Source organism: Vidua macroura, chromosome 2 (genome assembly GCF_024509145.1).
Source record: "Vidua macroura isolate BioBank_ID:100142 chromosome 2, ASM2450914v1, whole genome shotgun sequence".
Taxonomy (NCBI): Eukaryota; Metazoa; Chordata; class Aves; order Passeriformes; family Viduidae; genus Vidua; species Vidua macroura.
In genome coordinates this window covers 40,881,979-40,908,643 of record NC_071572.1, presented here as the reverse complement: position 1 = coordinate 40,908,643, position 26,665 = coordinate 40,881,979, and the positions used below count along the sequence as shown (strand labels likewise).

The window sequence follows — 26,665 nt, the reverse complement described above, 5'->3', positions numbered from 1 at the left end:
AAGTCAACCACTTTCCTGGCCAGCCTGTCCCAATGCTTGACAACTCTCTCTATAAGGAAAGTCTTACTAAATACCAGGAATTCACTTATTTTGTAGTGATCTGTCTCAAAACCTGCCACATAAATTTAGATGGAATAAATGAAGTCAAAGTTTGGACACTACTAACACACCACACAGGTAACTGTTTATTCAGCTTACTATAGCATGATGTATAACTAACTGTACATCAACTGTCTTATATATTGACTGTAAATGAATGCACTCTTTGTGGCATTAGCTACAAGAGGTACAGGCAATACAATGTTGAGAACATGTTTTATAAATTGACAGCACTGACAAAATCAATCTACTGAGCACACAAATCATCTGTCAGAGCTAAAGAACATGGTACACAAAAGCTTAGCTATTTGTTTTGAAAACATAATAGGTAGGTAAAGAAGTTTTGAGGACAAATATTTCAGCCTGCTATAAATATGCTTGAAAAAAAACTCCATTAAATTTCTGAACATTTTATGTCTTGTGCTTACATTCATAACTATTTCACAGCTGACAAAAGTAAAACTTTTGACATGGCTGTAACTGGAGGACAATTTACAGACTACTGAAACATCTATTTCACCTCCTGTATGAAAAGGAGAAGAGAAAAAAACCAAATGAATCTAGAAACAATGTCAAAAAGATACAATTATATGACAGCTTCACAAATCAGTCACAGTGGAGAATCAAGAGACTAAGTATAGCTAAATCTAGCAAAATACAAGAAGAAAAAAAGCTCAGATAAAGATATGGCATAAGCATTTGGTATTACCTGCTGTGCAGAATCTCAAACACATAGGTGAAACAACAGGGAAGCCTCAAGACCTGAGTGCACTTCTACCTCAATGTGTTTAAGAACAAAAAAGCAGGAAGGGAGGGGATGGGATCTCAAGAATTTAGACAGAATTAGCAGCTCTGAACTCTGAGATTTACAGTTTAGTGACAATATTTACAAACAAGTTTACTTTTTGTTTTAAATAATGAGAGAATGACATCTAGAGAAGACCCACAATCTCGAGGTATTTTGCTGATGAAAAAAATTTATGATACACTACATGGATCTGTTACAGGAAAAGGGAAGGACTTTGGATGACTGATACCACAAAATGAATCCACCAACCGAGGACTGGAAGGAGTGCTCAGTAGGGTAACATTCAATTTCATTTAACAGATTGCAGCTTGGACATAAGAGTTCCTGCTGGAAGAGAATATAAACTCACAAACTCCAAAATGAGATGGTATCTATAATAAGCCCATCTTCCTAGAAATATCGCCCCTTAACTCTATGAAATCCATTACTATCCACCTTAAAAACACCTTAGGGAGATACAGCACATATATTTGGATTTCTTCTGCTACTCTTCTATTTTGAAAACCAACATTTTGATTCTAATTATCTAAAAAAGGTGAAATCACAATGTTCTATGTTTTGTTAGTGTTACCCAGGCAGATACTTTTAAAAGTAAAAGTTACTTTATACATTCTAAGATAATTAGAAAACAAAAAGCAATGCATTGGGATTAACAGAATAAACAACCATTGCATCTTTATGTGCAGAAGACATAAAAAATAAAACATAAAAATTTCCACCAAATGAAGTAATTTCCAACATAAATCTCAATTCTTCTGTTAAAAAAAACCCAACTGGTTGAGGTTCCAGAAACAAATGTATAAGTTTAATTATAACTTATATCAACTCACTTTAATTTGCCAAAGAGAAACCCTTGGACATCACTTTCCTCCTCCTCTTCCTCATCATCCTCTTCTTTTGTCTCATTTGCTCCTGAATACATAACACATGTAGACAATATAAGCCAAGAAAGTTATTGTAGTATTATGTTTTTATGAATTATAAAACAGTTAATAGAAACATAAAATCACAAAGTTGTCATTCCCAGAGGTAGTTTCAATTAAATTTATACTGACATATTTTGGCATCCAAATTAATTACTCTACAGAACTTTGCAACATTAAAATTAGTTTTTAATATAATTCATTCAGTGATAACATTTTTTATATAAAATTACACAGGTGTGCTGTAACAGTTCACAAAACAGCCATTTCTCAGTTTGATTAAATGATATAGTATAACTCTCATCAGTCAACTACTACCAAATTTACACTTGAAAAGCCTGATGACCTTAAAGCACTTGAATCTCCAACTGGCATTTGATGAAAATAGTAGATCAGCTTTTTCCCCTTTTAAAAAACTAAACTATTTTTTTACATGACTCAAAGTTCATTAAACTTTAGCCTTACAAAAGAGGGTTAACTTTATTTTTATCTTGTGAATGGCCCTGCAAAGTAATTTCTCTGTGTCCCTATGCTGTAGTTACCACTTTCTATAGTAAATGTCTTATTTCAATACATCGTAATGTGCACCAGTCCAAATTCTATAGTACATCACATCTTTTCTACAGAAGACTGTGAAAGTATTTCCACAGAAAATCAGAAAAAAAACAAACCCTAGCCTTGAAACACTAATGTGCAGATACTGTAGCCACTAGAGTATGAGCAATGCCAACAATTGTAAAGTAACTGAAGTACAAAGGTAAACAATCTTAAAATTACTGAGAGGAAGAAGACCAGATTGTTTTGAAGAGCCACAGAAAACAGCAATTAGAAGTTAGAAAATTTACTGTATCAATTTAAAGAACAGATCTTTACAAATGTTCTTGTGTATTTTGATTTCTTAGTTCTTAATACCTGAGATTTTCTTCTGTAGACAGAAATTAAATATAACCTTCAAAACATTAATGACTAAATATTTGATAAATTGAAGATTTTAATGCATTTCAATAGTTTCTCCAGTGTTTCTCCAGTAAGATACCAAATCAATTAAAAAAGCCACATACCTTTAACCTGCGTGTCATCTACTGCTTTATATTCTGTACTCTTTATTGCAAGTTCCACACCATATCCAGATAAATACATTTTCCTGGAATTTGGTTTCTGCTTGATGATATTATTTTAACAGAAGAAAAAAACATTAATTACAAAATGTACTTAAAGGAGATTAACAATATCTAATACTGTAACTTTAAAATGTTATGACATTTAAGTCATTACTTAAATTTATCTTTCAATTCAAAGTGCAAGGCATATTGGCAGTCCACTGAGAAGGCATGTAAAAGAAGGTGACAATGTCCTTAATCTCCTGCACATCACAGAAAGGCTGGTCAAAATTGTAATCTTCACACGCACACCTTATAGCACCCTACACAATTATTGATGTCTCACAATTCACATTTTCAACTAATACTCATTTCTTTGTAATGTTGACAGATTTCCAGGATGTTAAGAGGAAATACTATTTTTGCATCACACTTACTCTTTAAAAAAGTTTGATAAAACAATTAATCACTTTCTGCAAGGAGTATTAATAAAATGTATTAAAGTATCACTGCGAAAAACAGGTTGCCACTTATTAAAAACAAACAACAGCTACTTGTAACTTTGGAGTGGAAGTTTGACATTCAATAGTGTAATTACACAAAACATACTTATTTCAAAATATATGTCCTAATTTGACCCAAATGTATGCAAATCCCCTTTCCAAAATGCAATTTGCACATGCAAAGTGGCAATTTCTTGAAAGCCTTTTGAGCTTTAGCTTGCAATTTCTAAGAACCATTCTGTACTGAGTGAAAACCCAGCAGGACTGGGAGGCTTCTCTATCCACCCTCCAAGCAAAACTCAAGACAGAGGGAGAACAGAGCACTCCATAAGTAGTCTCAGTGATACTGGCTAAAAAAAGAAAGAGATAGCAGAAAGATCGTACCTCTTCTGTTAATCAATGTTCCCTCTTCTGGTATTTAATATAAAAAAGGAGGGAGAATCCATCCCAGTATGTACCAAAGAACAAAAATGGAGGTTGTGAGGAAGGAAGAAAAGGGAAGAGAGGTCTGAAGAGAGAAAAGGTGCAGGCAAGAAGACAACACACATTTGGGGAGACCATGATGCATAAGACAGGCAGAGCAATGAGACATTTAATATGCAAGTAGGCATTTAATTGAAATAAAAGCATAAAAGAACAAAGTTCAATAAAAACTAAACCCCATACAACTTTGAATTCAAGACTGGTTTCCTCAAATTCTCTATTTCATTACTGTGAGCAAACAACTCCAAGTCATCTGCAAACTACATATCTCGCTGAAATTCCTGGTCTACATAAATCACAGCAACCTCTCACTCCACCAGATTATTCTCAGATTAGTCACACTATTTAAGAGCTGTACTTTGAATATAAATCACAAAAGCCTTCTGTTGCATCCCAGGTTTGGGTTTAGATTAGGGGTTCTAATCTATGTTAGCTAACCGAGTCCTGTGTACCCCCGTGCACCCCCCGTGTTTCCCTCTCCCTGTGGTGGCTTGCTCCGGGCTGCCTGCCATTGGGGCGTCCCCCTGTCACTCCTGTGACCACTCCCCTGTCCCGTCCTGGGAGTTCTGTGTCTGTCACCCCGATCCCGCAATCCCATTCGCCCCAGAGCCCCGTGTCCGCCCCTGCCGCGTTCTCGTTGGTCGCTGTGGTCTACCTCATCACCACGGCGCCTGCCCTCCCCGCCCCTCCCGGGTCCCGGCCACCATTTCCCCCACGCGGGCGCTGGAAGCGCGGGTCACGGCCCCTCCGCCACAGCTCTCCACGGCCAATAAAACCTTCCCACCTCCCTCGTGGGTGATTTGGACATTCCTTCCCTCTTCGCCTCAGGCCCTCGCGCAAGCAACAGAACCCAACAAGCCCCAGTCGGCACACCGCGGCAGCGGCACGTGGGAACGAGCGGCGAACCCAAGCTCCGGAAGGAGGCAGTGCCAAAAGGCACCGGAGCTGCCCGGAGCCGGGAGAAACAACACACCGACACAGCCTTCCAATAATCAAAACTGGGGACAATATAGTTCCATGTACTGGTATTTTTCTTGTTTTGTTTCGGGGAGAAGAGTAAGTTAAGAAAATAATTCAGAAACATTATGTTTCAAATAGTGACACTATGGAACACTAACATTTTAAAACTGGTCAATGATACTGGCTGTGATAGCCCATGGTGCTGTATCTCAAGGAACATGAGATTATGTAAAAAATATAATTGGTAATTTCTCAATTTGATTCTCTATTCTACTTTCCATTTTTCTAATTCTAATATGTTACTAATATGTTCAGTCTGCTGCACAAAGATTCACCCGAGATCTGACACTGTAAAAAACCCAGACATAAAACCAAAAAAAGGGATTTCAAGATTAGTAATGCAATCAGTGTTTGCACGCAGGACTGGTAACATTACCATGCTTTCCTGGCTTCATAGTTTGTATTTGGTGAGTTACTTACCTAGAGTTTTAATATTAGAAAATGTATTACATGTAATTTAGGCAAACACAAAAATAAATGTACAAAAAGTGTTCTGTTAAAAAGCAAGCAAAGCAAACACAGAATGCTAACAGTTTACTGAAACAATTCAATGATTTGAATTGCATACCTGAACATAATGCCGGAGAACATAAACAATTTCCTCCTTTTGTGCCTTCTCAGATAAAATCTTGTGGAATTTGACAAAGTCTTTCGTACCCACTTCTGCATATAGAATAACCACTGGGCCATCCTCTTTGAGAGTTGGGAATTTATGGTCTCCCTTAAAAAGATACGGCCTGGGTCTGGTTTTAAAACAAATAATGGTGATATTATGAAGTCAGAAAATTAATTAAAACAGTAGCACTTTTTCTACTTCATAATGTAAAAAAACTAGTAAGTGTTTATATGCTAAAAGTATACAAGCCATGTTAAAATCATTACAAAATAATCATGATTGCTCACAAACAAACCCAGAACAACAAGTTCACAAATTAAAGTACAGGAAACTGAAAAATCAGCATCAGCTATAAATAATTGAAATATTTTATCAAATCACAACACACAGCATATGAAAAGCATAGCACTTGAAGATTTTGTGCATCAGTAACAGCTTGAAGCTTTTAATTTGAATGACACAGAACATTATCAGAGATGCACAGAGCAATCAGTGAGTAACAGAGTAGCACACGGAGATTGTGTGAAGTTTGAGAAAGCTGCCAACACACCTGGAAACTAACTGGGGTTATACTATTTTGAAACCATCAGGCTCTGTTAATTTAGCAAATTTTGACTGCCTACCTACCCTCCTAGTTGAAAACCAGGACTAGAAAATTACGTTGCAATGATTTCTTAGAAGAATAAAGACATATTTTGAATAAAACCTGGGAAAGATGGAGAAGTAACAGGGGATATGATTGAGTAATACACTCAAGGTACTAATTATTGATGAGCACACTTTTTCAAAGCTGCCTTTGCACTGACAATCAAAAGACCAGTAAACTGTCTCCAAGCACGCCCAAGACAAGCTAGGAAACTGTAATTCAACACACAGTACAGAACTGTGTGTGATAGACACTCACTGAAGAGCCATACTCGAAAGGTGTGAGCAGAGCACCATAGTTTCTGTGATGCAGATCTTTGGAACATATTCAGTGTAAAAAAACGTAAAGTAATTTACACTGCAAAGGTAACCTTTGGAGGTAATGTGCTGCAAACCCTCACTTCAACCAGGAGTAATTTGTATGAGGTTACTCAGGGTTTTAATATCAATGTCCTATGTAAGTTTGGTAGGTATGCAATTAAGGACCTCATTTGTAAGGCAGAAATAAAAGGAGGGGCCCAGTTTAAGAATTAACTTGGGTGCAGGTAGCTGGGTGTCAGAGAAATATCAAGCAAGCTGTCCCACTGCTATCACAGGACAAACAGACCAGGAGTCTTGAAACAATTCTTGAATGAGAAAGCTCTGTGGAAGAATTGATCCAGATTTGCCCCAGTAAAAGCATATGTGCAGGATGTGACATGTGCAGCTTCCTTCTCATAACCAGAGACAAAGAGCTGCCACTTTCATGGAGAGAGTGGAAAACCTCAACCAAGTGAGCTTCTCTTCTTCTAACTTTATCCAGTCTACTTCAACCAACCAACGAAGGTGGTTACTGAGTGCTGCCATGACTTGAATAGTGACAGTCTCATATAACAATGAACATGCTTCATGAAAATATTAACTGCTGTAATGAAATAACACTGCACAGAGCTCCTCTAATGACCTTGGGTTGAGAATTAAAGCGTTCAGCCCTTGTAAATCCAAGATAAGCCTCTGTTCTTTGTTTTTCTTCAACACTGAATAGTAGTGACAAGGAATTGATTCTCCTGCTCTTAGAACTGAAAGGTAATTAGTTTCCTGCCATAAGAGATGCTCATAAGAAGGCTGTCTGAAAGACAAGGAAGAACAGTTGGGCAGATAAAAAGAAAAAGATAAAAAAATTACAGAGATGTGGAGTTCAGCACTTGTTAATCAGTTACTAGGGTAGTACAGGCAACTATATGCTTGTCTAGATGGTACCCAGGATAGGATGCAGAAGCAATGGGATAGAAGACACCAAACATGTACTGACAAATGTAAGGCAATGATTGTTTTGAGCAAAATGTGATTTCTATTAATGGTTCTGCTCTTCACAGAAACAGCCCCAGAAACCTTAGTGTTGTGTTTTGGACAGTTAGCAAGATAAGCAATACCAACTATTTAACCATGTGTTCTTTGACATGCCCAGAGCCCTTGAGCTCTGGAGCTATTGCACCTCCACACAAAACACTTCCAATTAGACCCACACAGTCCATTGCAACATGGCTGAAAATGCAAAAGACATAATCACAGTCGCTGTTGCATAAAGGACTGAATGAAGCAAAACCTTAACCTTGACATGCAGAATATTTGGGCTCTCCTTAGTCCAAAGAGCCTAAGACTTCCTGAATATGTTGGGTTGACATGATGAATCAACACAAAAAGAATGCTGCAGCTTCTTCTTTCTCTTCCAGTGAGATTTGAAATTATCAATCCCTAAAGTCAGGAGACTTCTAGCATCCAGGAAGAGGTGAGGAAAGGTTATGCCTTTCTATGAGGTAGACTCCTCTTCTACTCCTGAGCCAAGCCCTTGCAACCCAGAGAACCTTAACTGCAGTGACACTGACTATAGAGAAAGTACCCTGCTGACAGACCTATGTCAGACATGTGAAACTCTAAATTTGTATAGAAAGTACGCTGTAACTTAAACCCGACTATCCCATGTAAAAATAAAAATAAATAAAGGAAAAAATACATAATTGTCCATATGATTAGAGCACCAAAGGTCTATGATTTTATTTTAAAACCTACTCTACTTTGATTCATAACTGATAAACTCTAATAATATTAAGCTCTTTAGTAATCTATTTTTCCTCTTAAACCAGTTCATTATATTTACCTCTTAGAAGCCTTCTTCAGCAGCTTTTTTATTTCATTAGTCTTACAGGTGTGCTTCTCATGGATAACCACAAATGCACTGCAGCCTTCTGGTGGAGGTTCATCAGCTGCAATCTAATATTTCAACAATTATACTCAACCAGAATGCTTTGATTGCACTTAAACTCACATCCCTTTGATTAAAATAACTCAACAGCTGCCATGAAGCTGTGTTTCTAATTAAGCCCGTTCAAAACTGGGTACATGTGGGGGGGAAAAAAATTAAAATATTAAGACCCTATAACCTTTGTGAGATGTAGTCTATTAAATGCAGTCACACTCCAGAAAATGAAAGGTACATTTCTGCTCTGTAAAGCCAGGAGAGAAATCTCCTCCACAAGCTAAAATCACAGACTATACTCTGAGATATTTTTAACTTTGGTTGCTATCAGCAATCATGTTAACATCCGAAGACTAGACTTCTAAACCAATAAATTCCAAACAAATAATGCCAATTTTTGATTCTCTCTCTTTCCCATCCCCTGCCTTTTTTTTTTAAAGCTCTACTCAGCTATTCCAATATGAAGTGGGAATCATGTGACTGCATGTCAGTGAGTCTGGATTCACCAGATGAAAGGTAAAAACAAAAAGACATGAGTCTCACATTATGATATTCCACCAGAGAACACCTGCAAAACTCCCTACCTTTATTACAGCTTATTATCTTTCAGAAATGTGGACTTTTCACTTGACCCTAAAGGTGGCATTGCTAAAAGGAGAAGTAGCAATTTTAGGTTTAGAGGCACAGTGAATTTACGTCCTCTCACTTTTTCATTAATAAAGCAGGTTTTTCTAATTGTTCAACTTTTCAAATACTAAAACAATGAGAAAGATGAGAAATCCACTAAATAACAAATATAAATTACTTGACGCTACAGGAAATGTCCTACTCTGGACATGTCTGAATTCCCACAGGATTATTTGAAGCAATGCAAAAAAATCCCCACAACCCAAGTTTTCAAAAACGAACAATTTCAAAAGAATTCTACCCTGAAGGGAATGGTATCCATACAATTGAAGATGACTACTTGTTCTTGTCAATATAACCACCTTATAAAGCATCACTTTTATCATGTTTGATTCCAAATAATACTGGCATATATTTTGGTGAACTGTAACAATGAACATTGTTTAGCCAAAATACCTCATTCAATCATGTACCAAATATATCAGGCAATACTGTCACCTGCTGAAACATCTGAACAGTTGGAGAATAAGCCCGTATGGAAAGTGCAAACTTCAAGAGGTTGATTTGCAAATTGGATAAAAATTGTCCTGCTTTCTTCAAGATTAAATTGTAATACGAGTACTCTGAATCTGTCAAAGAGAGAGAAAAAAAAGAAAAGACAAACTTTTAGTATTTAGGTCTAAATGATGTGGCATATCTACCTACACTACATAACAGGCAACCATTAATGCCAGTGCTGCTTGGCATTCAAAAGTCTTCAGTGTTGTCCACTAATAGCTGTTTCCTTTCATACAAATCCAGAGGTCTAATAACACACACACAAAAAAAAAAAAAAAAAAAAAAAAAAAAAAAAAAAAAAAAAAACCAACAAAAGAGAGCTCAACAGCACTAGTTCATATTGAAATTATTTTCAGAAATGTAAAGACCCACTCAATAATATCTCTCAAAAAACCAATAAGGAGAGGCCTGAATAGAGCATTGTTTTACAAATAATTTCCTCACATTTAGTTTTTAAACACTCCAACCATGCAACTTACGTAAATAAGTATCTTCTAAAGGTGTCATTCTTTGGCCTACTCTCACATATTCTATTTCTTCCTTAAACAAGAGTATGACAATGGATACAACATGTGAAGTAGCTTCCCTGCTCCCTGTATATCTTGTATTTTCAAGGCCAAAATTTGGACTCTGATTAAGAAGGTAGGTGGATGGTGTCTAGGAATGACAAAAGTGGTAATACAGAACATTGGTTGGAAATAATTAACCTTCAATTCCCATTCTACAGGCATACTCAATTTTCATAACTAAGCAGCTTCTAGCCTCTCATTTTCTTCTTTACAATCCTGTTGTGGATGTAAAAAAAAAAATCTTCTTTTGCTCTTAAAGCCTCTAATACCTTCTTTCTGCCTTCTCCTCAAGACTCATTATTTAGAAAGGCTGAGTTTGCTGTAGTTCATTAGAAAAAAACACTAACATTAGAAAAGTATATAATCTGCATTTCAAGAAAGCTCCTTCCAATGAATTCTATATGATGTCCTGGTTTCAGCAGGGGTAGAGGTAATTTTCTTCCTAGTAGCTGGAACAGTGAGTGCTGTGTTTTGGATTTGATAGGAGAATAATGGGATAACACACTGAAGTTTTAGCTGCAGCTCAGCAACACTTACCCTGAGTCAAGGACTTCCCAGTTTCCCATGCCCTCCCAGCATGGAGGTGCACAAGTAGCTGGGAGGGAGCATGGCCAGGAGAAGCCAACCTGAACTGGCCAAAGGACTCCTCCATACCATGGAATGCCACACTTGGTATATAAACTGGGGAGCTGGCTGGGAGTTGTCAGCCTCTGCTTGGGGACAGGCTGGTCACCAGTGGGTGATGAGCAATTGTATTGTGCATCACTTGAGAGAAGTTTTATTCCTCTTTTTTTTCCTGTTGTTATTATTATTATATTTCAATTTATTTCAATGATTAAATGGTTTTTACCTCAACCCAGAGGTTGAGGGAAAGGTTTTTACCTTTTCCTAATGCTCTTCCTCATACTACTGGGGAGGACAGAGAGTGGAGATGGGCTGCTTAGTTGCTGGCTGGGGTTAATCCATGACATATAATTGTTACTGTCTTACATGAAATTCAATGGATGAAAAACCTATCTATGCTCTCTACACCTACACATAGCCTAGCAGAACCCAAACAGCAACAAAGCTGGTCAAGGCTCTCAAGAACAAGTCCTGTGAGGAGCAGATGAGTGAGCTGGGGATGTTTAGCCTGGAGAAGAGGAGGCTTAATACTCTCTGTAACAATCTAAAAGGAGGCTGTTGTCAGGTCAGGGTCAGCCTCTTCTCCCTGCCAGGTACCAACAGGACAAGGGGAAATGGCCTCAAGCTGTGCTAGGGGACATTCAGGTTGGACATCAGGAAGAATTCTTTCACTGAAGGGGTGGTTAGATCAGAGCCCATTAGAATGGGCTCCCAGGTAGGTGGTGCAGTCACCATCCCTGGAGGTGTTCAAGAAATGACTGGACATGGCACTTGGTGCTATGGTTTAACTGAAAGTGGCAATCAGTCAAAGGCTGGACTCAGCCTTGGAGGTCTTTTCCAACCTTAATCATTCTATGATTCTAAATGAGATAAATTTGGCTTCACACATTCAAAACATTGAATATAAACATGTGGAAGCAACAAATCTTTCCAGATTGAAACTTTTTTTCAATAACTGTATTTTCAAACTTTCTTCAAATTATCTCCACAAAAATAAAATTAAACCTGAAATTCCTGCCTCTCCACTTGCCCTAAATAACATCCTATTAAAGACAATGAAGAGCCATTAAATATGTAATTCTAAAGATACTACCTCAATAAAATATTTTTACCACAAGTCTTTTTTTTGGTTTACAAATTTCATCTGTCCTTTTACTGGTGTATTTAAAACAGCTGACAATTTTTTCCTGGAAGACTATTACAATGATGATGATTTTAATAAGAAAAAAAGAAAAAGGATGTTCTTTTATCTGCCTTCAAAAAATGACTGTAAAACATTGACAAGGATCTATCTATCAAATCATCCACTCCTACTACTTCAGCTTCTATTAACACTGTTGGCTTCTCTTAGAATATAACTGGACTTTGAACTTCACCAAGACACATGAATCCATGCCAAATACTATGAGCTACTTAATGCAAACCCAATTTTTAGAGTTTATTACTTACACAGAATATTCTGAAATGGAAGGAACCCCCAAACATCCTGAAGTTCAACACTACAGTGAACTTAAGCGGACTCTTAAAGCCTGTACACAGATTGAACCTGTGACCTTGGTGTTATTAGCACCATGCCCTAACCAACTGAGTTAATTTCAGCTAATCAGAACTATGGTTTAAGCATTGCAAATTATTTTCATTACCTGCCCTCCAAGCTTATTTTAACATTGCCAAAAGAGTAGAATTCATAGTAAGTTTCTTAGGATGTTATAGGGAATCACAAAGAACCAGATTCTTCTGGTTATAAGATCGTGCATGACACCATATTACTACTAAATCATTAACAAAGTCAATTTAAAAGTAAATAAGAGACCACATTAAGAGGATACAGCTCCAGACTGCAGACATCTGAATGTATGAACTTCACATCAGTGAACTTTCATCCTAGCCATGTGAAATATAGCCTAGCAGCCAACAAGACCTGAAAAGCTCACTCTGAAGATGCCTTCATTAGTCTGCTGAAAAACCCTCTCAACTCCTGTAGCCAAATTGATTAGATTGACTTCAGCAAGAACTGAACAGTCAGCGAAGCAGACTCACATTTAAATGCTGACATTTCCTATCCACCATTTACAGTAGTATCTTTTATCACAGGCAAGTTAAACATAATTAAAAGAGACAACCAGGGCAATCACAAAAGATAAGAAAGTATTATAGCACAGCTCCTCAGACCTCATGCACACATACCACAAAATTAATCTGAATATATGCTGGTAACCCACAAGAGAATTCAAACTACTGAGGCACAGGAGGTAGGGAGAGTAAACATAAGGGACATAATTAATCAGAAGAACACAGTGTGCTGGAATAATTACTTGGTGGGATGGATGTATGAGGCTTTTCCAACTGCATAGATATGAATGTCTGGATCCACAGATCAGCTAAGGAATTAGAGATCTCAGGTAACAGTAGTTCAGGCAATCACTGGCCAGTCAAATCTCTATGTCATCCAAGCAAGATGTCAGTAAAGAGATAATACTTTATTTTATTGCATTATTAGTATAGAAATCAGTTTGTGAAAGTGATTCCTCTGGAATCTTTAAGGTTTATATATACATAAAAATACTTCTTTAATTTAGTTGTGAATAATGTTTAGTCTTCTAAATTGCAAAAAATAATTTGCATGATGGTTGTTTTTATGAAATATACTGTTACATTTTTTCAGAGAAAATTGCTTCCATAGAGAAAATATGTTTGCATGTTGGTTTTGTTTTGGTTTTTAATATATATTTATGAGGCTGCTGAAAATTCACTATATAAACTGAAGCACTTGGGAAGACAGTAAACACTCAACTCAATAATTAGCCAGCAGGGAACTGGCTATTTACTTTCCCTCAGTGATCATAAATTAACCTTTAGGGATATAAAAGCAGCAGCAAGTTTAAAATGCTGTCTTCAGTATTTTGTAAGTGCTGGTTTTAGTATGAAATTTTTGCAGCTTTCATTTCTCTGTAACATACCTGCAGCTCAAAATAGCATCATCTGCCTTTCCTAGTATTTCACAAGCCTAGCAGAAAATATGTTGCACATTATGTAGATATAAACAATGTTGTCCATGTTCCCTGAAGACATTAATTCAATACAGTGTATGCCATCACTAACCTTTTCATGTTTTCCATATGGTATAATCAAGTTGCTGCCCAAGTTGATTTGAGTTCATATTGAAAAGGAAAATAGTTAAAACCCACCAAATGCATCACTAGACTAAATGTTTGACCAAATTCCATGTAGAAAATTCTTATCAAATCCATTAAACTGCTACAAATATCACAGCTAAACAGACCATTAATAAATCTAATTCAGTAATGCTAAATATTTTAAATTAGCAAATTAACAAGAGATGTTGATTATTCTAAATTTAAAACCAAAAGTTCTGAGAACTGATTAAAAAAAAAAAAAATTGAAAATCATCCAAGGGAGGATTTGGAAGAAAAAAAGCAAGCTACCCTACTTGATTTTTTAAGTTGCCTTCTAGCTTTAACACTTTACTACTCTTCTGAAACATTAAACTGTATTTTGGGATACAAGTCTATAACGGAATTCCTCTATAAACCCAGATTTTCAGCTTCAAATCTAGGAATTCTTTAGCTTTTATGAAAATGCTTCTATTAGACAAACAAACAATGCTTTCATTTCCTGCTTATTCATCCTGTCTACTCTTGGCATCACTCAGAGAATAACTGATAAGTCAATTACCTCAACCAATCCTTTTTTAGCTTGATCCTTTAATTTACTGAAGTAATTGTTGCTACATCAGTTTCAACACATCATGAACATCCCTCTACGTCCATGTGTCTTGACATGCAGCAGTCATGACAGAACTCATTCCACTCCATATAGAGGACCAACGTCTCCTCAGATGTCCAGTATTACACACCTCGCTGTAAACTCTGCCACTGCAGTCTTGCAGTACCAGACTCTTCACTCAAGCTAAGCACTTTATTGTAAACGCCTAATGCAGACTTCCTGTTCATGAAGAGCATCCATCTCCTTGGATTAAGACTACCCCAACTACGACTCAACTTTTAGGAAAGTCACTTGGTGCAAGAACTTCAAAATTTTCCTGCATTATTGTCATAAGTGTGTATTGGCCATACAGATAAATACAAACCTCTACTGCTCAATATGCTTAATTAAAGCAGTATTTTAGTACAGTCTCGAGGTTGCCAACTGCCAGCATCAAACAGTTCACTGGCATGATAGATCATGGAGATCATCCTACTGTAATTTATTTATTCTCAATCACAGTTTATCCAGGTGAAGTAGGTATTTAAGTAACAGCTAATTTCAACAGACATCTGTGTCACTAATAGTAAGTATCATTAAAGCTTCAAACTCCTTGGAAAGTGTGTCCAAGCAAGCAAAAAAGAGATGGCTGATAAAAAAAAAAACCTGACACATCACCTAATACAGCAGTCTTATCTCAAGGCAATACCAACTGCATCTAAACCACTTATAGAAGAAAACGAGTAAGTTAAAAGTGACTTTTGGAGGTCACCTTACCCAAACTGTTACTTAGAGAGGTAATTTCATGGCTTGACTAGGTTGTTCAAGGCTTCATGCAGTACAATTTTGAATTATCTCAATTAATAGAGATTCCAGAGCCTCCTGGAGCAGTCAGTTTCTGTGTTTACCCAATCCTATGGCAGAAACATTTTCTCTAGTATCTAACCACAAGTTCCATATCTCAACTTCTACCCTTTGCTTTTTTTCATACTTCTGTGTACCTTCAGGAAGGGCCTGGTTCCACTTCCTTTGCACATTTCCCTACTAGAAAACTGAAGATACGTGGTCTCTCCTTAGTCTCTCCTTTCTCAGGTTCATTCACAGTTCTCTCAGCCTTTCCTCAGAAGTCTGCTCCACCTCCCTAAGCATTGCAGAGATCCTCTCCCAGATTTGCTCCAATGATGGACTCTTGTCTTTCCTTTCACAGAGAGCCCCAGCATGGCCCCAATACTCCAGATTCAGTCCTACAAGTGCCTCATACAGTGGAACAAACACTTTCTTTGACCTGTTGGCTACCCTCTTGCTGCTGCAACCTGGCATGTAGTTGGCCTTCTCACTGTTTGCAAGGATCCCCATTCTGTCTCTCAAAAAAACACTTTCTAGTCAGTCAGCAGCCAGATTATGCTGTTGATGAGATTATTCCAGCCCATGTGCATGTGAAGCACCTTTGCTGAATTTCCCAGTGTTTCTGTTGGTCTGTCTCTCCAGCCTGCCAAGTTTTGTGTCATTCCTAACCTTGTGGAGGGTGTAACACATGCCACTGTCCTGTGGGCTGAAAAAGACCTTAAACAGCATTAGTCAACAGCACTTGCCTCAACAAATGCTACTAGCAGCTGACCACAGGTCAAATTCTGCACCTACTTCCATTTTCCATGTCCCCATGCCTTATACAGGACGGCTTTTAGCAGCATTCACCACCTGGGCATTCTATTCTCAGTGACTCTCTCTGGTTTTGCATACACTTCTGACCTTGGGATATTCATCTTACAGTAATTTTTGGGTGGGTTTTTTTCATTTCCCCAATTGATACTATATAATTAAAATCACAGTTCTTTGTACATTTCTGCTTGTACTTTTTTCATTCTAAAGAAACAATGAGGAAAACACAGGGAGACAGTAAAGTCAAAAATCACATTTTACTCAACATAAAAGCACATCATGGAATCAAGAGCAGCAAAATTACGCTTACCATGCGTGTCCCTGTTCCCTTCCTAATAATCTTTTAAGTCTACTGGCTGCTTGGGGCACTGCTGAGCACTCAATAACATTATCAGATGCACATTTTGAAATTGTATTCAGTCAGTCACAATTGTTGAAACATGTTGTTTCTCAAGTTCTCTCTCCCATATACAGCATTTTTCATGTACCTGCACTTCTCACTGTCATTTTCTGCATGATCTTTCTACAATTTGTTAGCTTACGACTATTAATTTAACATTCAATTCCCCTCTAGTCTCTTCCAGTGGTAGCGTTAGGTGCTCGCACTCATGCCTAAAGAGTTGTACTGTTCTGTAAGTAGCGAGCAGAATGAAGCAGCCTTACCTTGTTTTGAAACCTTTTTCACCTTGTTCATCTGTTAACCTACCAAGCAGGTCTAATACTGCCTAACCTGGTGTAAAACCCCATCGGTCTCCCAGTTTCTCATTACCATGGACATTTCTAGTAAACTTCTCTCCAAGGTTTCTTCTGGGGTGGCTTTTTATGTTTCTTTTGCTGGATAATATGCTTTGGTCTTCTCTCCAAATTTCTAACATCTTAATATTCTTCTGTCTAATCATGCAAGGCTTTTTTAGTCCTATTTTGTCAGTGATAAACCTTTACTCTAAAACATCAGTACTGATGCTGGAAAACAGCCTCCATGCTATGTACAAGTATTAAACCTTTTCTGGTAATTCTTTGAATTTTTCCTTTAATGTTTCCTAGCATTCTCGTTTTAGTTATTTGTGTGATTTTATGCCCTGCAAGCATCCATCTTACAGAAAACATGAAGTCTCTTGACAACTCATGTAAGAAGGTAGGTATCTTTAATCTTTACACTTCTGTTCCATATTGTAAGAGCAGTTCAGTCCATCTCCTCTTCCTTCCCTTTTTTAAACTCCTCTGCAAGTATTGCTCTTAGGGGAAAATATGCTACAACTTTCTGGAAGAAACCTACCTAGTAAGCAATAATGGAAGAGTCAGGCTTGATCTGCCTGGAACTAATTAATGTGTTGTGCCTCAAAGTTAAATACAGCACAAGGTAAGATATTAAAAACCAGCATGCTGTTTAACTTACCTCCTTGCTTATAAACCGTTAATTCTCGCACAGTTTCCAAGAACTGCCAAAACTTCTCATTACCATCTTCTGCAATAAATTCACTGTTTAAAAATAAAAATTAGTTATCCATAGGTTGTTTTTGTCCAAAGATGCACCACAGCAAAAACCTTAAGTTGTTTAAAATAATAAATACCCATCAGCAACCAAATGTTAGATATCCAATGACTAACAACCAACTCCATACCATAAACATTGAACTGAGCTGTATTTTGGTCAAAAGATATTTTGAACAAAGTACTATCATCCAAACTCAACAATCAGAGCTGTAAAGCATGCAGACTATTCTCTTGTTACAGAAAACCCCCAAAATGTTCACTTTATTTTTTCCATAGATATTTCAATATACACTTATAAACTATATCAATTCAGTACCCAGATTTTATTTAATAGTAGCTAACTATACAAATAAGAACACACTCTCTGTCAGGTTATAGTTTTTCATTAAATTACAGGCTTTCATCAATGACATCTCCTTTGCATGAAGGGAGACTGTCAAACTGAAACACTTTCAAACCTGGGCTAATCCTTAAAAAGCAAAAAAGGTAAGATTTATTTTATACTAAATACCACCCTTCAACTTTTTTTTCAAACCGGAAGAGGCAAAGTTTAAGTTAGATATACGTAAGAAATTCTTTACTGTAAGGGTGGTGAGGCATTGGCTCAGGTTTCCCAGAGATGCCGAGGATGTCACATCCCTGGCGGAGTTCAAGGCCAGGCTGGACAGGGGTCTGAGCAACCTGGTCTAGTGCAAAATATCCCTGTCCATGGCAGGGGGGTTGGAACTAGATGGTATTTAATGTCGCTTCCAACCCAAACCATTCTGCGATTCTATGATTTACAGGTAAGGTTTGTTATTTTCTTTAGGGGAACATCAGTTGCTTTCGCTCTCCCTGCTTCTGTCTACCAAAAAGTTCCATTTGCTAGCATGACTATATTGTTTTCTAATCTTTACTTTGGAAGTTTGCCTCTCCTTTGATTACAGAAGCTTGCGGTTCTACCCTTCATGGGTGTTCTCCAAACAGCAGCAAGTGAGTTTAAAAACAAAACAAATTTAAGCCAAATGGGCAGGGGAGCCACAAGCATCTAAAACTGGCAAACATTTTCCCATTCTATTGTGAATCACAGAGTGGTTTGGGTTGGAAAGGACCTTAAAGATCATCTGGTTCCAATCCCCTGCTATGGGCAGGGACACCTCCCACTAGAGCAGTTTGCTCCGAGCCCCATCCTTCAACACTGCCAGGGATGGAGCATCCACAACTTCCCTGGGCAACCTGTTTCAGTGGCTCACCACCCTCGCAGTAAAGAATTTCTTCTGTACATCTAGTCTAAACCTACTCTCAGTTTGAAGCCATTCCTCCTTGTCCTCTCACTACATGCCCTTGTAAGAAAGGCTCCCTCCCCATCGTTCTTGTAGGCTCCCTTCAGGAGGCTGAAATTAGGTCACCCCAAAGCCTTCTCTTCTCCAAGCTGAAGTTGTGATTGCAAGTTAACAGTACCTTTTAAAGTACCTTTTAAAATACCACCGTGTTTCACTTTTACAGGTCCACATCTACACTAGCACCTTTATAATCACTTAATTAAGGTGCAAACTACTTGGGGGCAGACGAAGATGCTACCCAGCGGAAGGCGGGGATCGTGTAATTGGCCCATTACATCTCCTCAACCCAGCGACCTGCAAAACGCCTGAGCAGGTTGAATACGAAGCCGCTTGTACAGCTCCCTCACAGCGTGGGAGAGCCTTGCCAGCATGGTCCACAACACTTTCCGAGGGGAGAAAGCAGTTCAGCCTCACATCCAACACGTACTTTAACGCACCCTCCGACAGAGAGAAACGCTGCCAGCCCTCCTTCCCGCTCAGTGGAGGGAAAAGGGGGTCCCTCCGCCCTCCTGTTCCCCAGGAGACAGTCGGGACAGGCGGCCGCTGGCAGGAGAAGGAGAAAGAAGAGGAGGAGGCTGCACGCACCTCGCCTCCAGCAGCAGCGGGGTCGCCGGCCACTTCGCCGCCAGGCGGGCGGTCACAGGCTGTGAGGAGGAGGCCGGAGCGGTGCCGCAGGGGCACGGCCGGGCGCAAAGCAGGGCGAGCAGGAGCGCCGGCGGCAGCAGCAGCACCCAGCCCGCCATGAGGAGCAGCGGGGCTCGGGGACGCCCAGCCCCGCACGGCCCCGGCGCGCGCCCCGCCCACACAGCCATGCCGCTCTCCTACTGGCTGCGCCGCGCCCTCGGCGTTGCGCTATTGGTCAGCCCGGAGGCCAATCAGCGGCTGACGGAACATAAATAGCGGGGCGGTCGGCGCCGTGACACGCGGCGTCAGGAGTGCGCAAGCGCAGAAGCAGTGCTGCCGCCCCCCTGAGGCACGTCTGGCCCCGGCCCCCCCGCCGGCGTCGGGGCAGTCCCGTTATTTTTTAACTTTTAGGTTTCGGATTGTTTAGTGCAAGTGTGTGATTTACGTATGGTGCCCTAGGCTTGGGTGGCGGTGGCTGCAGTAAGGACATGGCTGTGTCCAGGGACAGCAGCCGTCTGCCCTGGCCTCCCCCAACCTCCCGCTGACCGCGTCCTGACGGGCTGCTCTCCCTCGGCCTTCAGCCTACAAACAGTAGTACAAGTCTTACTCTGGGTGGGCAACTTCAGACGTAATATATACGTACGGTTGTTCCTCTGACAGAAAGGCATTTATTTTCCCCTTCCTCCAAGTTTTCCAAACTTTGACATGTGTTTTATTTCCTATCTGCATATTTTTTTTTCCCTCAAGAAGCATGAGCTCCACAGGAACTCTGCCTCTGCTTTTTGCCTAGCTTACCTTGGAATTTCCAAACTCGTGTTCTCTAATTTCTATTTTTTTTCTGTGTTCAAAATCTGCGTAGTTAATTCAACTTCCTCAACAGAGCTGCTACATTCCCTCAGATTTTCACACCTAAGAGAGGATGGTGCTGCTGGAGCTGTGTTGTGGGATGTTAATCAGGTCTGCATAGTTGTTCATTGGAGGAAGAATCCCCCAGCTGTATTAAAAATAGGGAGTATTGCCTTTTCCAAAATGTGACTCATGGAACTTGAAGCTGAAAGCTGGAATGTCTTACTCCTGCATACATTTTAATTTATTTTGCACACAGTCATCTCCTGACTGCTAAAAGTTGCTTTGTTGGTGGTGAGAGCCAGTGAGGGCATAACTCTGAGGAGAAGGTTGTGGATTTTATAGTTTGGATGGTTAGTGCTCATCTCAAACTATGGTACAGGAACTTGCCTTCACAGAGTGCCTATACTTAACATGCTTCTGGGTCTTTATAATATCTAAGTATGAAAAATACCTCCTGAGGGTCATTCATATGTAAATTCAGCCTGGGGCCTTTGTGGTTGATCTTTTTTGAACTTATTCACACAAATTTGTGCTGTTGTAAGACCTCAGATAATTTCCAGCTACCACTGTGTCACCTCAGTGATGCCAACTTTAATGTTAACAGGTTAAGTAAACCTTACCTAAAATTGGTACATACACCTCTGCAGAAATAATGAAAACCACAGGAGTATTTATTTTGGTTTATGTGTAAGGCCGTTAGAAATAAAAAAAAAAAAAAAAACAAAAACCAAAAAAACCCAGCATCTTTTCTATGGAGAAGGGCAGTGAAATGAAGTTAAGCAGCTTAATTTCTTTCATACTAACAGTTCAGGAGTTGCTTCTGCTGACAGGGATGGCATGGCCAGAGTACTGTACGGATGAGTTAGTTTGGTCCCCTTGTCTTTCTGTGCTAATAACCCAGGTATGGGGCCAAACTCTTCCATTCATAGAAAGTGCACATGCGATGAACTGATAAAACACACTTCCATCACTCCCTAGCAAAGTTCAAAATGCTTTTGATGAACTTGGAAGAGCTCATGCTACACTTGTTCTGCACAGAGTAGGCCATAGCTGATTTATATTGACTATCTACCAAAACACATAACAGTCCAAGTTATCCTATAGTTAAAGGAGTTACAAGTTGCTTTTTTGATGTTTCTTTAAGCAATACTGAGATGTACATAGCACATTCCCCATGTACATACATTTATCATGCATTTTTCATATCTCCATGTGATTCAATGTGATGATGGATGTACCCACCTTACCCTAATCTATCAATTGCTTTTCTATATAAAGCTGCTCTCTTATATTTCATTTCATATTGGTATTGAATAGTCTGCTGTTGTTGCTTAAATGTGAACTCCTAAGCTTGTACTTTTTTCATCTTGAGCTGTGACAATTTATGACTTGCCATACAAGAAGGTAAATAAAATCTGTTGGCACTGGCTATGGAAATATAACTAGCTTTGAATTCAGTGGCAAGGTAAAACGGTAGCTCTGAATCAAAGGTCGGATCATTAGTCTGTAGTGAGCTACAGAAAACAGCCAGTCCAGTAGTTTTCTTGAGAAAAGATCCTTTCTGCTTAAATAGAGAAACCTCTGTTAGACAGAGAGTCTTTGTGCTGAAATATCTCTATCTTGCATTTAGGGTTTTTGTTTTATTAGAGGCCTTGAATTTATGATCATAGATAGGCAAAATGAAGTTGGAAGGGACCTCAGGAGGTCTCTAGTCCTGAGTCTAGCCTCCAGCTCAGAACAAGGTTAGATCTGAGGTCCAGTCAAGTGTTGAAAAAAAATCCAAGGCAGGCACCTGCAAAACATTTCTGGGCAACCTAATCCATTGCTTAAGATGCAGTTTGGATTGTTCCTTGGAAAGAAATACTGTGTTGTATGAGAATATTGTATTCCTTATAAAAGCTTTTTGCATATTTATCAGTTTTTCCTTTGCTTTACCTTAACTACATTCTAGCCATGAAGAGCCAGTACATACTTTAAAAAAAAATCTGTTTCTGTATATTTGAGAAAGGCAGATTTTAATCTGTTAAGCAAAATGCAAATCTAGAAGATGGAGAGCAGACTTAATCTTCATTTCTACAACAGATTTTTCTGTAATTAAGTATTCCAAATAACACTTGGCCATTCTTGTACATACATTCCATATATATATATGTGAAAAAAACCTTAGTTCTCTGAAACCATTTTTCAGCAGAACAGAAAAACAATTAGACACAAAATTTAAAATTATTCATATTGCAGCTGTGCAAATAGAAATTGATTATCATAGCAGTTTCAGTGTGAATAGGGGGAGTGATTAATGAATGCTTCTCAGTAAGATGCAAATGTTTTGTAAGTCACAGTAAGCTATGTCTATTTTATAAAAACAGTAGCAATAACTAAAAATAAGTTGAGCTTCATCAGCATATTCAGTTAGCTGAAAATAAAACTTTATTTTCTTTACAGATTGAAAACAATTTTCATGGTGAAAGGTTTCTTTTCTCCCTAACTTGGAGGTAATGTAAATGTCAAACACTAATCAAATGATATTCCTGTTACATGGTTATTAACTGGTGGCTTCCTGAGCAGTAGCTGCTGGTATCCTTTTACCTTGTGTGAGATTGGAGGCCAATCTCTTCAGAACCTGTCAAAGTCACTACTATGACAGGCATTTGAGGTGTCTCCCCAGAAAGACTAAGGATGCTGTACTGCATCGATTTTGGTCCGTTCCATTATAGACCAGCCATGGTTATTTGATTAGCATATCTCAATATATTGTTATTCTGGAGCAGACCATGCAAAATATATTTCACAGTCTGTTAACTTTTCATTTTGATTTACAGGGATGAGCCAGTGAAAGAAGAATTGATGCAGAAGTAACATAAGTCTGGTTTCAACAGCTCACAGAATCTGCTCAGTGGCAACTTTCTAGCAATGAGAATTTATGCTGCTTTGCCATGCCCATGCATACAGCTGCAGTGATAGTAAATGGCTTGCTGCCAGCATGCTTCTCTTTCCAACTTTTATGGAAAAGAAAAAAAAAAGTGAAAAAGAGAAAAAAAGGAAACTGGAGCAACATTTTGCTTTGTGAAACAAACATAGAAGTTACAGCCTCTTATTTAAAATTATCCACCTCAGAGATCTGCAGAATATACTTCCTGGACCAGGTCAACAAACTTCCTACAAAACTCTGAGCATGTCTGTACTGTGTAGTGGTGAACAGTAAAATGGTCGTAATGGGGAATGCAGCTCCATTTGGATACACCAGCTCAAGTTCATAAGCAATGCCACTGCTCTGCTGTGCCAACAGTATGCTTGCATTGATTTTTATATTGCCCTGGCTCCTACCATGCCAAATCTGAGCAACTAACTGCACCAGTGGATAAAAGCAGGGCTTATCTACCATGTTGCAGGGGGTTTTCTGAGTTTGTCTATGCTGAATCTTAGCTTATTATTCCTGGGTCAAGCTCATCATGTAGCATGAGCTGGCACTTCTGATGCCAACTAACAATCTTGGTTGTTTACTGATATGTGCTCATAATCTCTTATTTACAATATGCTGTGAGGTTCTTGGGCGTTGAAAAACAGTACATTTTTCCTTCTTTCTCTAGTTGTAAGTTGTGAATCTATGTACTCAGTGACAGGAGCACAGGTGATATGCTGATGATATATAATTTAGCCTAAAATGTACAATAAGGTTATTAAATCACCATTGTTGATGATTCAAATAATAGCCACATACTTGTATTTTAGACCTGATTTGTCACATGCAACTGTTTGGGAGATTATAACTTCAGAAGATAAAATATTTATAAATAAAATGCACAAAGTTATGTATTTTTAGATTAATTGAGAAGCTGGTATGGGCAATGAAATGCCTCGGGACAGTTCTGGCCACATAGTGTCACACCAGCACCAAAAGAGACTTTAGTGTGAAGGTATAGAAAGAAAATACACTATTACCCAGAATAGGGTAGGATTTGAACTGTAGGCCTATCATGTAGGGATCAAAAGGTGCTATTGCTACATGCAAGGTGGCAAATATAAAGATAAAATGTACCTGTACAACAAAGTATATCAGTGATTTTTCCTCTTTAGTCAGATCAGTGAGCGGAGTTCTGTACCCTTTCCAGAATGCCTAAAAAATATAAGTTGGGAAATCAGCCAGTGAGCCTGAATGTGCACTCAACCAAGTCACCTTTGACAGAAGCGAGGACTGCAGAACCATGACGTACTGTCTAATTAAAGCCAAGTGCAGTTTTTCTTTGAACAAACTCTTCTATCCTTTTTAAACTGGGTCAGAATTGCAATTGTATTTCCACCTGCTCAGGGTGCAGCCTGCACCATCCAGAGTGCTCCAGTGATAGCATATGCTGGGAGGCAGAGCTCTTTGACAGCAGCTCCTGGCTCAGGCTGAAGTACAGACTCAGCAGAAGCATAGCCTTGCAAGGTGGCATGGGCTCTTGAAGAGGTAACTTGTGCACTACTCCCTGTTGCTGGTTCTGCATGGAGCAGCGTTTGGGTCACAGCAGAGCTGGGTGCCAGGACCAGCTGGCTTGCAGGCTTTGTGTGACTGAGCACCTGGCGGGACAAATCTCGTGTTCATTCCTCACTTCCCACTGAATGTCTTGCTAGCGCACCTCTAATGCAGGAACAAAAACTATAATGCACTTCTTGAGAGAATCACAGAATCATAATAGTTTGGTTGGGAGTGACCACCAAAGATCTAGTCCAATCCCCCCTGCCATGGGTAGGACCACCTTGCACTGGATCAGGTTATTCAGATCCCCATCCCCACAAACCTGGGATATTTCCAGGGATGGAGCAACCACCAACTATTGTCCAACCTGTTCCAGTGTTTCAACAAACAAAAATGACTTTCCAAACCTGTGTGCACTGTGTTATTTTAATTTCAGAGTGGTGAATGGAATTACACCTTTCTTTTATGGTGCTGTGATTCTTGACTGGACAAGGTGCTGAGCAACCTGAGGTGACTTTGAAGCTGGTCCTGCTTTATGCATGAGAAGAACAAGCTGGCCTTCAGTGCACCCATCCAGCCTAAACCGTGTGGTGTGATTTGGTACGCTACTTAGAACTTGCTTTGCACAACTTGCTTAGCATTAGTAGCTAAAATTGCTGAAGTTGTAGGTTGCAAGCTGTGAAATTTCACCTTGATATTTTGAACACATGTTATGGTCAAGTAAAAGAAGGCCCCAGAGCCAGTTCAAATCTGAAGATAAAGAAATTGCAATCAGCAGCAGAAGCTGCATCCTTAGAGAGAAGAGAGATGACCCATGTAGAGACAGTGAAGGGACCCAAGGAAGAATGGGAAGACCCCAGTCAGAATCACAGAATCATGGAATGACTGAAGTTGGAAGAGACCTCTGGAGATCATGTAGTCTCAACCCCTGTTAAAACAGGTTCACCTAGAGCAGGTGCACAGGATCATGTCCAGGCAGATTTTGAGTATCTCCATGACCTCTCTGGGCAGCCAGTGCCAATGCTCTGTCACCCCCACAGTAAAAAAGATTTTCCTCATATTTTAGATGGATCTCCCTGTGCTTCATGTTGAGCCCATCATGAGCTGGTCCAATCAGCTGCATGAGTGGTGGGAAACATATATACAATTGCTCAGTGTTTTGTTTGTTTGTTTGGGGTCCTTTTTTAGAGCCATCCAGCTTGAGCTGTAGCACTATTTGTAAAAAGGACTTCATAGAATAGTCTCTTTTTGGCTTATTGATCTAGTGAAAACCTTGTCAAACGCTGTTACAGTGGCTAGCATGCGTAATACTCATAACAACTGTTCTGTGACTCTTAAGTGTAATTCACATTAATTAAAAATTTGTGTAGCTAAAGTGAAACAGAACAAGCCAGCTGCTTTATTGTGTGCAATATGACAGATTTGTTTCCAGTGGAACAAATTTCAGTGCTGCTTTTCTGGTTTTGCTTTGTCCCTTCTATTGGTCTGTCCTTTTGTTAATGTTAGGAAGCAGACCAGTAGATGAGTTTCTTGTCTCTCAGGGTCATTTCAGCTCACTTCTCAAAGTGAAAAAGAATACTTACAGACAAGTAATCTAAAGCTATTTTTTCCAGTAATTTATGCTAAATATCTTAAGAGGGAAGATAGAAATATTACTTTTGAATTCCGCAAATTAATATTTTATGTCCTTTTCAGTTAATCTGAGTATATAAAATTTCCAGTTT

General features: G+C 39.0%; 1 protein-coding gene and 1 long non-coding RNA gene across 3 annotated transcripts in view; one reads left to right on the top strand and one right to left on the bottom strand.

Moving 5' to 3' along the window:
* Positions 1–19,755, bottom strand: part of UGGT2 (UDP-glucose glycoprotein glucosyltransferase 2) — a 75,703-nt gene extending 55,948 nt beyond the window's left edge. For both annotated transcript variants that reach the window (XM_053969466.1, XM_053969476.1), the window contains exons 1-7: positions 19,598–19,755; positions 17,593–17,675; positions 9,559–9,689; positions 8,335–8,447; positions 5,505–5,679; positions 2,892–2,988; positions 1,738–1,819 (exon numbers count right to left, since the gene is read on the bottom strand). In XM_053969466.1, the coding sequence (XP_053825441.1) occupies positions 1,738–1,819; positions 2,892–2,988; positions 5,505–5,679; positions 8,335–8,447; positions 9,559–9,689; positions 17,593–17,675; positions 19,598–19,755 (839 nt within the window). The remainder of the gene's footprint in view (positions 1–1,737; positions 1,820–2,891; positions 2,989–5,504; positions 5,680–8,334; positions 8,448–9,558; positions 9,690–17,592; positions 17,676–19,597) is intronic.
* A 309-nt stretch (positions 19,756–20,064) lies between these two features.
* LOC128803758 (uncharacterized) lies at positions 20,065–24,765 on the top strand. The gene is made up of 3 exons (XR_008435824.1): positions 20,065–20,593; positions 22,928–22,977; positions 23,305–24,765. It is a non-coding gene; the product is annotated as an uncharacterized LOC128803758 (long non-coding RNA).
* Positions 24,766–26,665: the final 1,900 nt, after the last annotated feature.